Source organism: Spermophilus citellus (assembly GCF_964194105.1).
Source record: "Spermophilus citellus genome assembly, chromosome: 2".
In the NCBI taxonomy this organism is placed as follows: domain Eukaryota; kingdom Metazoa; phylum Chordata; class Mammalia; order Rodentia; family Sciuridae; genus Spermophilus; species Spermophilus citellus.
This window is the reverse complement of record NC_138183.1, coordinates 243,732,452-243,746,006: the sequence shown is the minus strand read 5'-3', so window position 1 is coordinate 243,746,006 and position 13,555 is coordinate 243,732,452. Positions and strand designations below refer to the sequence as shown.

Genomic DNA, 13,555 nt, shown 5'->3' with positions numbered 1-13,555 from the left:
TTTCTGCATATCTTCTTTGATTCCCACCACGATACCTCATAATAGTCCTCTTTATGATTTTCACTATGCAGATGGACATAATGTGCTCAGGATAGTTGTGTTAGGATTGGTGATTCTTAGTGGTTCATGGTAGGTTTGATGTGAGTTTCTCACTAGAACCCAAACTCTATGTCTGCTAAATGTGATGACATGGCTTCTCACAAAATCACTTCTGCATGCTGAATAGAGTTCTTCTAGAGCTGTGATCCCTATTATCAGGGATAATCTGTGTAGATTCCAGATTTAAATCCCTCTTGAACCTAATTAAAAAGTTATCTTGTTAGTCATCAACATGTGTAGACATGTTGGTAAAAACAAGTAGGAGGGTGCTGGAAAAAGTTTACATGCCCTTCAGAGATTGCTGTTCCATTTAGGATCCATTCATCATTGAAAGAGGGATCACCACACTGTTATGGATGATTTTTTGCTTCTTTTACCTCTAACTAGAGGCAAACATATACTGAAGGAGAGGAAATGATCCCCTAATCATTCACTCACCCAGTTCTCTGTGATGTCCCAAACACAGTATTGGAACTAAAGGTGACAAGGTACTGAGTAAAATTTACATTGGTCTAAATTCAGACTAGACCTAAGCTCAGGGACCACTCACAATGAGTTAAAGGTTTCCAGAACAGAAATTGCCAGGTAATACTTGTTTACAAATAAATGAAGAGATTTACAATCCTCTCTTGCTTCATAATTTGCATGAATATTGCAACCAACCAAACTCCTAATATTATTGAGAGGAAACAATGAATACACATCTGATATGTCTAGAGCAGTTGTAGGTCAGTGAGCAACATGGAAGGGCCAGCTTTGACAGCTCAGCAGAAGTACATGGTTGGAGAGATGTACCTACCCTTATGTTATTTTCCAAAGAGTAGTAATTATCTAATCACAGTTTAAATAGCATAAAAATTTTAAAATTATGTTCGTAATTCATTAACGTTCCTCAATTTGACAGTCTGTAACCCTGTTACAATTATATATAATTTGTCATAAATAATTATATATATAACTTGTACACCAAACACATTTTTTTTCCCAAACACGGTTTTAAGTTCAATGCTTTTCCTGAAGAATTTTTAGCATGCAAGTTTTTGAAAGACTATATAGGATATGCATACTTCCCAAGTTCACTATAATTTTCTTATAATTCTTTTCATTTTTCTCATTCATATCACAGTTTCTTCAGATAACATAGATGGAGAATAGGACGGAAGTGACACACTTCATCCTGCTGGGACTGACCAATGACCCAGATCTACAAGTCCCTCTCTTTGTGACCTTCCTCCTCATCTACACCATCACTCTGGTTGGGAACCTGGGGATGATCCTGTTGATTGTCTTGGACTCACGTCTCCACACTCCCATGTACTTTTTCCTGGGTAACCTGTCTCTGGTGGACTTGTGCTACTCTTCAGCTGTCACTCCCAAGGTCATGACTGGGCTCCTTCTTGGAGACAAGGTCATCTCCTACAATGCTTGTGCTGCTCAGATGTTCTTTTTTGTAGTCTCAGCTACTGTTGAAAATTTCCTCTTGTGCTCAATGGCCTATGATCGCTATGCAGCAGTGTGCAAGCCCCTGCACTACACCACCACCATGACGACAAGTATGTGTATGTGGCTGATCTTAGGCTGTTATGTCATTGGTTTCCTGAATGCCTCCATCCACACTGGGAACACATTCAGTCTTGTGTTCTGTCTTTCCAATGTGGTCCATCACTTTTTCTGTGAAATTCCAGCAGTCATAGTTCTTTCCTGCTCGGAGAGACATGTTAATGAGCTGGTTCTTATTTATGTAGCCAGCTTCAATATCTTTTTTGGTGTTATAGTTATCGTAATATCCTACATATTCATTTTCATCACAATCCTGAAGATGCGCTCAGATACAGGACATAGGAAGGCTATGTCCACCTGTGCCTCCCACTTCACAGCAGTCTCCATTTTCTATGGGACTCTAATCTTCATGTACTTACAGCCCAGCTCCAGTCACTCCATGGACACAGACAAAATCATATCTGTGTTCTATACTATGATCATCCCCATGCTGAACCCTATGGTCTACAGCCTGAGGAACAAGGAGGTCAAGAGCGCATTTACAAAGACGGTTTTAAAAGCAAAATAATCTTTATGATTCTGCTTTTAACTTTTTGAGATGCATAGTACCTGAACTCATTTCTTTATGATCTTTTCCATGTGATGTGGCACATATTTCATGGTTTTTAATTTTGAAATTATTATGCATTGGTGGAAAAATTCAAACACAATGCCACAGTGTGACTGGCATATTGAACACTGACAAGCTCCAAAGCTCCATATTGGCCCTATAATTAGTCAAGTGCTATTTTCTAAAACCTTTTTCGGTTATTCTACCTGGCACACAGGAACTAACTCTGCAGGTATGATTAACTGAGACTTTTAGGACTGAGAAGCCATTGAAATTAACCATGCATGCCTTAAAGCCAATCCCATGCAGAAAAAGGGGAGTTGGCAACAAGACCCTGGATGCAGGGGATGTTACCATTGATGGTGGCCGCCACCTCAAGGTAGAAGGTGTGAATGTGGGAGATTCACCTAGAGATGATGTAGAGACCAGGACTCTAATGACACACTGGTCACAGCTCAGGAAGATGGTTTCAAGCTTCTGGTTTCTGTGAAAGAATTCATATGTGCCGTCTAAACTTCATATATGCAATACAGTTATAGCAACCAAGGAAAACAGCCAAAACATGTAGTCTCTTCCATGTCATCATGATACACTACAATTATATGTTAGTTTTGGAGAATGCAAATAGAAACTATCTGCTCCTGGGGTTTGCTTTGCTGGAATATTATTTTTTACTATTTGATTATTTACAGTTTTTATAAGTATATTCAGAATTCTTTATTATAGTCTATTTTGCTTGTGTGGGTATTTTCAGGAATCTGCATTTTTCAGTGTTTTCCAATATATTGTTATAGAGCTATTCACGAAATTCACTAGGTTCTTGGATATGATAAGGTCAGAGGTTATATTCTCAGTTTTATTTATGACTTTGTTAATCTGAATTTTCTCTCTTTTTTCATAGTCTTCAAAGTTTTGTCATTTTTGTCCACACAATCAATATTTGGTTTTATTGATTATACCTATTCTTATTTTACATCTTATTTATTTACTCTGATCTAATCTTTATTTTCTTTCTTTGCTACTTTCACTTTATAATAATATTTTCTTCAAATTTGAAGTCAGCTTATTTCCTTGAGATCAGTCTAATTTTAACATAGACCCTTACAATGACAAATTTCTGCTTCTGCCAAAATCTACTTTTTTGTTGTTTTGCTTCTGTTTGTCTCAAATTATTTTATAATTTCTTTCCCTCCATTTTTTACTCATTGATTATAATGTATTCTTACATGTGGGAATACTAAAATTTTTCTTGTTATTGATTTTTACTTCAATTGCATTGTGGCAGGTGAAAATGTTTTCTGTGATTTAAATCTTCCTATGTTTATTGAGAATTTATTTTTAGCCTAAGATATAGTTTGCCCTAGGGAATGTTTCACGTGCAACTCAGAATAAGCAGTTCTTAGACAGAAGACTCTGTATGTCTGCTAAGACTTTTTGGATTATGATGTTATTCATATTCTCTATTTCATCTTGATCCTCTTTCTAGCTATTTTATTCATTATTAAAAGTCACATAGTAAAGTCTATTACTATAGAAATGGTCTAGATCTCCTTTTAATTTTGTTTACATTTCTCCATATATTTTGAGAACCAGTTGATAGATGACTATTTTTTTTAATTAATTAATTTAGTTTAATTAGGTATATATGACAGCAGAATGCATTTTTATTCATTATACACAATTGCAGCACAACTTTTCATTTCTCTGATTATACACAATGTAGCATTGCACCACATGTGCAGTCATACATGGACCTAGGGTAATAATGTCCATTACATTTGTTTTTAATAATATTTTCTTCAATAACTGGTGCCTCCAGATATATTGTTTATTTTTCTCTTCTAAAATATTTTTTCTTAAAGCCTATTTTGTCAAATAATAACTTCTTTTGTTTTCTAGGAGCAGATAATGAATGTTTTTCCATCTTTCATTTTCATGCTATTTGTGTCATTGTATATAAGCAGCTTTTTTGTAAATATTGCAGTTTAATCATCTATTCAAATCCATTCTTCCATTGTCTACCTTATTGAAAAGTTTCATTTACTTATAGTTCGGTAATAAATGATAAGAACTGCTGTAGTTTTTCTGTTTTTGATCTATCGTATGTTCTTGCTCCTCAAATGTTCGATACAACTTGCTTTTGTGTGAATTGCTTTTGTCATGCACCTTTTGATTCCTATATCATTCATGTATTAATTTTTCCCAGTAGTTTTATTAGTTAATGTTCTCCATAGAAACAGAGAGGTGTGTGTGTGTGTGTGTGTGTGTGTGTGTGTGTGTGTGTGTGAAATAGAGAGAGGAGAGAGAGAGAGAGAGAGAGATACTTTATGAGGAATTCATTCTTACAATTATGGAGACTGGCAGATCCAGGTCTGCAGTATTGGCCAGCAAAGAAAGACTTAATAGAACTAAGTGTGTATTTCAGGGCTGAAGCCTCAAGAAGACTTCCACAGAGCTGACGGTGTAATCACTCTAAAGGTAGTCATTGGAGAATTCCTGTAATTTAGGAAACAAGTGGTTATGTTATGTTGAGATCCTCAGTCATTGGATGAGAGTCATCCATACTTTGCTCAACCCAAGTTTCACTGGCTTTAATGTTAATACCATCTCAAAACACTTCCTAGGTTGATGAATTAAAATTAATCATCACAAGTCCTACATTTGTTGACTTGACACTGATACACATTTCTTTAAAACATACTTTACCTCCAAATAAGGCAATAACAAGGCAATTCGCCCACCTAACATAATGTAATGTCCTGAGTATAAGCAAATACATACTGATCTCTCCTCACCACAGAAGGCCAACAATTTGGATGATGTTTACACTTACTGTTGATATCCCATAACTGTTATGTGAATGTAATAACATTGTACTTAAATACTATGAACTAAAGTGAACACATCAAGTGATTCATGATAATGGGATAAGAGAGAGGGGAAAATAAATATATTTCAAACAGCACACATATGCTCATAAACAACGTAAGAAGAAATACTCCTAACTGTATTCTTAATTTTAACTTCTCATGGGAATGTAACTGGTGTTCTAAGTACCTAGTTCTACTACCCATTCTCTTATTTTCCTTCCTTCAGTGAACATTTCACTTGTTTATAGTTCTTAACATGTAGGGGTGATCTAAATCTCCATTCCTGAAGGGCCAAGAACATTACTAGCCTTTCTTTACTTGAGTTGTCATAGTTTCCCACTCAACTTTCACTGGGAATGATAACACTAAGACAACCCTAAGGGATCTCTTGTATTCCTGGTGGAATCTTCCTTATCTCTATGAAACAGTGGCTTAGTGTTATCATATTAGTCATGATTAAACAATAATAAGAAATGCAAAATTTTTCTTCAATGGATGATTCGGATGAATGATAATCCCAATAAGAAAATGGAAAAATTGACTTGTAGTTCACTAGAATCTATGTAAGCTCCCTTGGTAGAATATCTCCAGCCATTGAACCAAGTCCATTTTCGCCCATCAGCTTTTTCATAAGTGTCATCAAAAGAACCCCCAAAGAACAATTTAGAGGAGAAAAACTTTATTTGGGGCTCAAGGTTTCAGAGGTCTCAGTTCATAGACAGCTGACTCCTTCACTCTGGGCTCATAGTGAGGCAGAACATCACGGGGGAAGAGCACAGCAAAGAGAAATCCTCCCTTCATGGCAGCAAGGAAGCAGAGAGAAAGGAAAGGGCCCTAGGAAGAATAAATACTTTCAGGGTGTGGGAGACCAACCTTACACGTGACTGGGTTACACTCCCTGGCTGCGTGCTGAGGCCCTCAGTTGCAGAAATGTGGCAGAGCTTTCCCCACCCTTCTTGGGTGCGAGAGTCGGTGTCTCGTGCATGGGTGTGTCTTGCTATAGCCCCGTGGGTGAAGCTATGCTCACCTGTTCCTTTGTAACATAACCCCTTGCCCTGTTTAGGATAGAATGTGCCATGGAAGTGCCTTATGTGTGTCCCCTTCTCTTACTGTGCCCTTGGGTGTGGCCTACCCAGGTGTCAGTCAACCTGCTGACAGTGGACATCATGAAGATAGACTCATGAAACCTGACCCCTTGCCTCATTTGAACAGCTTCTCCTCAATAAAAGGGGTCAGCGCTTGCTTTCTCTCTCTCTCTTCCTGTGGACCCTTAAGGTCAGAGGAGCCATCACAGCGACCCCAAAGAAAAATGTATTTGTGTCTCTTGTGGGTTATTTTGTGCAGCCCAGTTAGCCCAGTTTAACTGGAGTAAACCCTGAGCCTTTTAGTTGTGAAAACAGAAACCCGGCACCAGGGCACAGCTTGAGTGAACCACCTCCTCCAGCTATGCCCTACCTGCTTACAGTTATCTCTCAGTCAATCCATGCAAGCTAGGGTGGTTTGATTGTGTTGTAGCTCTCACAATCTAGTCATTTCACTTCCAAATACTCCTTTATTAACACAAGGGCTTTGGGACAGAAGACCTTATATCTAAACCATAAGATTTGGCCCCTTTCCCTCAAAATTTATGTCTATCTCACAATATAAAATTTAATTTATCTCCAAGAGTCCCATAGTCTTTATAGTTTTAGCATTACCCCAAATCCAAGTCAAAAATCTCATCTGAGTCTCAAAGCAAAGTCTTTGCTGTGAGTCCCTGTAGAAACCAAAAGCAAGTTACTTATATCCAATAGACAGTGGCACAGAGGAAACATTCCTATTCTGAAATGAGGAATAATGGTACAGAATGAAGGAACAGAATTGAAATAGGGTCAACACAAGACCAAAGTCCAGCCAGTCAAACAGGTACAGTAACTCCAAGTACAGCATCTCTAGAACACCTGGTAGGAAGATGTGCTTCCAAAAGTGTATGGACAGCTCTGGTTGCCAGTAGCAGAACACATGGGTTTTCTTTTAGTCTTTTTTTTCTCTCTGCAGACAACAGCTTTTCTCAGCAAATAGTTCACATTACTGGCATCTCTTAATCCCTGGGGTCTCCATCCCAGCTCCAGCTTCACCTTCACAACTTTATATATCACCTTCTCAGGGTATTGACTAATCCTGCTACACTTTTACTGGTTTCTTGAGCCTTCCTTTGAAATCTCAGTGGAAACCTTCATGACCTCTTAATTTTAGCATCCTCTCCTCCTGCAAAACCATCACCACATGAATGCTGCCAAGTACACCACCTGCTCGTTTAGTGCATGGACCCCCTGGTATCATGGCTGCAGCACCTTCTGAGTACCTATGTGTCCCAGAATGGTGAAACAACATTTTAGCCCCACTCTGCAAGCAGGGTTTCCTCATCATCCCTTCTCAAAGGAAGTTTTACTTTTACATCCTTGAGCTTGCAATGGATGTTGTTTTACCAATCCCTGAGAATTCCTCAAACCATCTTTTCTATTTTCTCTGTGCAAAGTACTTAGCATAGCATTAAGGACTGTAACCTCTTCAACAAACACAACTTTCTTGGCTCCAGCTTTATATGCACTTTTCCAGCCAAATTTCAAGTTTTAAAAATCCTTTAGCTGTTTTCTGCTCTCAATTCTTACAGTAAGCTGACTAAAAGCTACCAGAAATGTCCATGCCACTGGATGAATGCTGTGCTGCTGAAAATTTTCTCAACCACATTAATTAGTCCATCACCTTTAAATTCAGCCTCACACCAAATCTCAGGACATGGGCAAGAAGTACACTAGGGGTTTTTTTGTTGTTGTTGTTATTGTTGTTGTTTTGTTTTTTGCCAGAATGTAGCATGAATTTCTTCTAATCAAATTCCCCAAAGAATCCTCATTTTCGTCTGAAACCTCATGAGCCTGATGAATAATTCTATTGGCATTCTAGTCTTCTGAGCTCCCGCCAGAATTGCCCACTAAGCTTCACTCATTTCTACCCCTCTGCCAGCCTGCATCTCCAAACTTTTCAAACTACCTCTTGCAAACCAGCTCCAAAAGCTTCTGAACCACATGGTTAGGTTTGTCTTAGCTATGACCCCTCTTCTTGGTACCAGTCTCTGTTTTGGTCAGATTTTTTATCACTGTGACAAAAATACACACACACACACACACACACACACACACACACACACCAAAAAAAAAAAAAAAAACTAAAGGAGGAAAATTTTATTTAGCTCACAGTCAGAGGTCTCAGTCCATAGATGAGTGACTCCATTGCTCTGGGTCCAAAGTAAGGCAGAACATCAAGGGACAAAACTGTAGTAAAAAGAAGCTGCTCCCCTTTTAGCATAAAAGAATGAGAGGAGTAGGGTGGGGAGAGGGACGTTGCAAGAAGAAAAACCCTTCCAGGGGATGCCTCTAGTGATTCATTTCATCCAGCTACACCCCACCTGCCTGCATTTACCCAGATGATCCATTCAAACTAGGATGGCTTGATCAGGTTACAGTTCTTGCAATCCAATTATTTTTACCTCCAAATATTCTTGCATTGACTCAGGAGCTTTTGGGGGGATATACCCCATATCCAAACTCTCACATTGTTTATGCCTGCAAAACCTACACCATATAAAAGACACCAAGGTCTGCTACCAGCAGAAACAGTATCAAAGCCCAGTTTAACAGGTGGCTCTGAGTGCCTGGGAACCTGAAACAAACTCTGTAGAAAAATTTCTTAGGCAGCCCTGTGGGAAAAGGGCACTGAGGACTCTTTTCTTGTAGCAAAGACTTTCAAACAAGTTTTCACATTACACTATTGAACTCTACACTATTGAGTAGAGTTTGTTCAGTTCCTGAAATGTTCTCAAGGCATCTTTTCTACTCTTCTGGAGAAAAAAAATACCTAGATTTTCATTAATGGTTCTTATCTCTTCACTAACCACACCTTCCTTGGTACCAATTTTACATGTGTTTTTCTAGCCAAACTGAATTTTTTTTTCATGTTTCTGTTCTCTTACTCTTTCTGACTCTCACTGCAAACCTGCTAAAAGTTGCCAGCAATACCATGTCTCTGCCTGAATGCTGTAGTTTCTTAATCTTTTCACCACCAGATTAATTATTATTCACTACCAGATTTATATTCAGCCTCACACACATTCTCAGGACATGGACAAGATATAGACAAGTTTCTTGCTGAAATGTATATTGAATGAAACACTAATCAGTGCCTAACTAAGCTTGCAGTGAGATAAGATGCTCTCTAAAGACTATGATAACAAAGGAAATGGAGAAGAGAAGCTGCCCACTTCCCTTAGTTCCGATCTTTAGGAGACAATCTAATCACATTGATCCTGGTTTTTACAGTAAAGAATATGTGCTGCAGCCCGGCTGGCTGGGCAAAATAGCTGGGGTGTGACGAGCAACTTGTGTAGATTGATACAGCAGGAGTAGGAGCCGTTTATTGTAGGACAGGAGGGGTATATATACATTACACACAGCTTACCTTAATTAACATAAACTAGATACAACAGTCAACCAATAAGGAATCTCCACACTTAATGGCTGGCTGGCGTTACTTCACAAACCACTTCCTCTGGCAAAATGCCAGGCGCCATCTTGACTTGTTTACAGACCCTAACAAATATGATCATAAAATATCTGAGAAAATCCACTTGTGCAGTAGGCATGCAAGCTATCCTATATATTTCCTCTGCTTGTAGACCTAAGGCAGCCCTCCATTTTATCCTGGCCCAGTGTCACTGAGAGTAAGTAATAAAAACTGCCAGCTTGGTCCCCATGTTCGTTTTTGGGGGACCAGTAAACAGTATGCTTTGGGGTGTTTGCAGCCCTGGGGATGAAGAATTGACATAGTCAGCAGGATTACACAGGGGGACTTGTTGAATTGATTCCAGAATTGGGGAGGGACTTGGTGTCTAAAAGGAAAATCCCAGGCTGGCCATAAGTCTCCATGTGGTTGGAGGTGACTTCCCTATCGGAGAGGCTGGAGACATCAATGAATACAAGGACACCCTAAAAATACAAAGAGGGGTGCTGCAAGTGTTGGAAGTAGTATCCAAAGTGGTCTCTGAAAAGTGAAAGGAACAAGCATTGCTGCTGCTGCCGTCGGGACAAGGCCCCTGCTGTATGCAATAAAGTTAGTCACATACGAGGAGCTGGCCACTCAGGCTCAGCTCTGTAGAATACAGGAAGGGTTGAAATTAGAAAGAGATGCCACTTTAGCACAAGTTAACAGCAAGGATGAGCTGTTGTGGTACCTAGAATTTACAGATGACTGCCCACAGCCCATGGCAGGCTAAAATGTAAACTGAGGGAACATCACATCCCCAGAGTCAGTATGAGTGCCCAGAGTCAGCAGGAGTGACTAGTGAAAACTGGAACCCTCAGACCTAGGATTCACTCGGGGAGTCCTCTACTTCTAGTGACATACAAGTTGAGGTGGAGAATGAAAATATAATAAAAGGTAGAACAGGAATGAATGGAGGAAGCCCCAGTAGAAGCAGCCTATGCTGGGTGAATCCAGATCTACATCTCACTCCAGAGAGATGTTTACATACTCGTATGAGACCACATACCCCCATGGAGCTGGTGGACCTGGGGTCCAAGCTCAGGCATGTCTTCTCTGCTTGTGGGGCCCTGGAACTTATGGAATTACATTGAATTGTATAGAATTGTCTAAAATAGCATTGTTAGCTGCTCATCCAGCTTTATGTCAGGAGCTTTACATCAGTTCTGCAGATGATAGTGTTGGGTCACTACTAGATTGGCTACTTCTTGTCACTCACAGCATGTGGCCAAATTCCAGAGATATTTCTATGCCCATAGATACCTGGGACTCTATGAAAGAACTACAAAGCTACTTGTGGATACTGGGAATGAAATATGCTACTCTTCAAAGCCTTTCCCTGGACCGGACAGTATGACTTGGGCTGCCAGGATGAGGACTGCAGTGTAACACACAGCCCCTCCATCCATTTATTGTGCCATGATATCAACTGTTTCTCCATTAATAAGGCAACACCTCCAGCAAGCAGTACAGCTCATAATAGATCTAGGGGAGACAGAAAGATTGTGACAGAAAACAGTGACACCCATCCCAAATTGGAAGGACCTCTCCAAGCTTTTCATAGACTCATGTGGGTAGACTTAATAGCAGCAGGAGTATATCAGAGGAAAATAGATCAATAACCTAATGACACCCTGGTACAGTTGTAGAAGTGACTGCTGAAGGGGAAGAGGTTTTGGCCATTACCTCTCAATAAGAAAACAAAAGGGGAGGCAATCTCAAAGGTAGAGTGGACTCTTCCTCCAAAAAGAGACAGAGACAAGCCTGTCCAATTAAGAGATTTAATAAAAGCAGAGTCCACAGCTCCCTCTGAAATGTAATGTGTGACTTGAGTGTAATAGGTGTTAGAAATTAAGATTATAATGGAATAAAAGAATTGTAATTGCCCAGTTTAGGACTATCATGTGAACCAAGTATTGAGGGAAAGAGACTGAATTTGGAAGTCACCCCACCTCTGAATTAGGAATAAGGACTCTCACCTTGATAAGCACCAAAGAGAGAGCAGGCAAGACAGTTCTGGAATACAGAAATAACATCAGACATCTTTATGGGCAGTCCCCAGCATGTCACAGCTGCCCACATAGTATTGTATGCTTTAGTCTACAATGAGGTCAAATGGCAATTTCTTCTGCCAAGGTTTTCTACAACCATCTTATCTTCACTAGTTGTACAGCCATGACTGGTGTTTCTCTGGTAATGGGCTCTATAACAAGAAAGGTAACACAAGTCTTTTCAACAGCCTATAATGTTCTTCTACCGGCTTCTGTAACTATTGACCAAATCCAATGGGAGTCTTAAGTCCTTTAATCTGCTGTCATAAGTTCCATCCAGAACAACCTGGAGTGACCTGGATGGTAAGCTTATCAGGTTTATATGTGTCTAGTGTTTCACAATTAAATGCATATCATTGTGTGAAATATATATTTATTTTTCACAGAAAGACTAAGAAATGAGTAAGGTGACCCAGGGTTGCAGGATCCTGTGCCAAGAACACAGGCAGAATAAGATATTAATGCCAAGTGTCAAAGAGTCACAGTAGGTATTTAGACAAGGATTTTTAACAAATCAGTTCTGCAGAGTTGTCCAGGCAGAGAGTCTGGATAGATGGCAATTAATGATCCCTCTTCAAAGGCAGGGAAAAATCACGCTGTGCCAAAGTCCAGTGGGAAAGAAATCAAATGTTCATCACTGTGGTGATGGGCAAGGTTCCTGATGATTGACTGGGTGACAGGGTCAGTGTGACTGTGTTCAGTCTTGAGGGCTCTTCATTTTCTGGGTCTTAGGAGATGAGGTTTATAAGCTCCTATGTCTGGTGTTCCTGATGTGATTTGTGACTCCTAATTTAACTTGATAAATTTGGTAATTTAATTTGATTTGGTACTCCTAATTTAATTTGATAAGTTGGCAAATATAAATTATTATCAATTTGTGGTTGTGCTGGGAGATGGTGGTTGTTTACTTGTATAAACAAGGTGTAGAGTCATTCTTTCTCAGCATGTGTACTGAAAATGGAGTAACTAATGGCAAACTACCACTTTATGAAATAGAGTGAGGTTTAGACACAGTTTTAAAACTACTCTTCTATCTATTCAGAGCAGGGGACAGCCTGAAAACCACTATTTTATACATTATGCACTAATTCAGCAGGACACAGCCTTTTCTCCACACTAAGTCTTCTCTGGCTTGCATCTTCAAAGTTTTCCAAACTTCTCTCACAAATCAGTTAAAAGTTTCTGAACCACATCATTAAATTCACAGAAATCACCTCACTTCTTGCTACCATTCCCAGTGGTGCACTTCCTCCAAATATGCCCCTACCTGTCTACAGTTTATACCACGGCCCAATAGTCCATTCAAATTATGAATGCCTTGATAGGTTAACCACTTATGAGGTCAGAGCCCTCGTGATCCAATCACTTTTCAAGGGCCCCATCTCTAAATATTGCTGAATTTGGTGACCAAACATTCAACACATGAGCCTCTGGGGGACAATTCATACCAAAAGCATAAGTGCCCTCCTCTTACTAATATGCCACTGTGATGTTTTGTGCATCTGAGTGTCCATTTAGAGCCATTATTGAGTAGCCCTCAAAAGATCTAGTTATTTTCCTTATCAGAGTAAAAATTGCCCTAGTAAAAAACACTATTAAAATTTTGTATAAGGCAAGGAAAAAGATTAATAGCAAGATTATAAAGAATTATTATTATAAAGTATTATAAAATATGCAGAAAATCAAGGGTTATATGTTTTCTCTCATATGTGGAAGTTAGAAAAACAGAGGGGTAAAAGGGGGATCTTATGAAAATGGAAGAGAGAGAGACCAGCAGAGTGGAGGAAGGGGTCCACCCTGAGGGAAAAAGGAAAGAGATAAAGAGGAAGTACTGGGGAATAAAATGGATG

At 39.4% G+C, this 13,555-nt stretch overlaps 1 protein-coding gene across 1 annotated transcript; it reads left to right on the top strand.

Moving 5' to 3' along the window:
• Nucleotides 1–1,243: 1,243 nt before the first annotated feature.
• Nucleotides 1,244–2,167, top strand: LOC308641182 (olfactory receptor 5B3-like; the record flags this gene model as incomplete). The annotated part of the gene is made up of 1 exon (XM_081279493.1): nucleotides 1,244–2,167. One exon carries the CDS (start codon nucleotides 1,244–1,246, stop codon nucleotides 2,165–2,167), a length of 924 nt encoding a protein of 307 aa, XP_081135619.1.
• Between the last annotated feature and the right edge of the window lie 11,388 nt (nucleotides 2,168–13,555).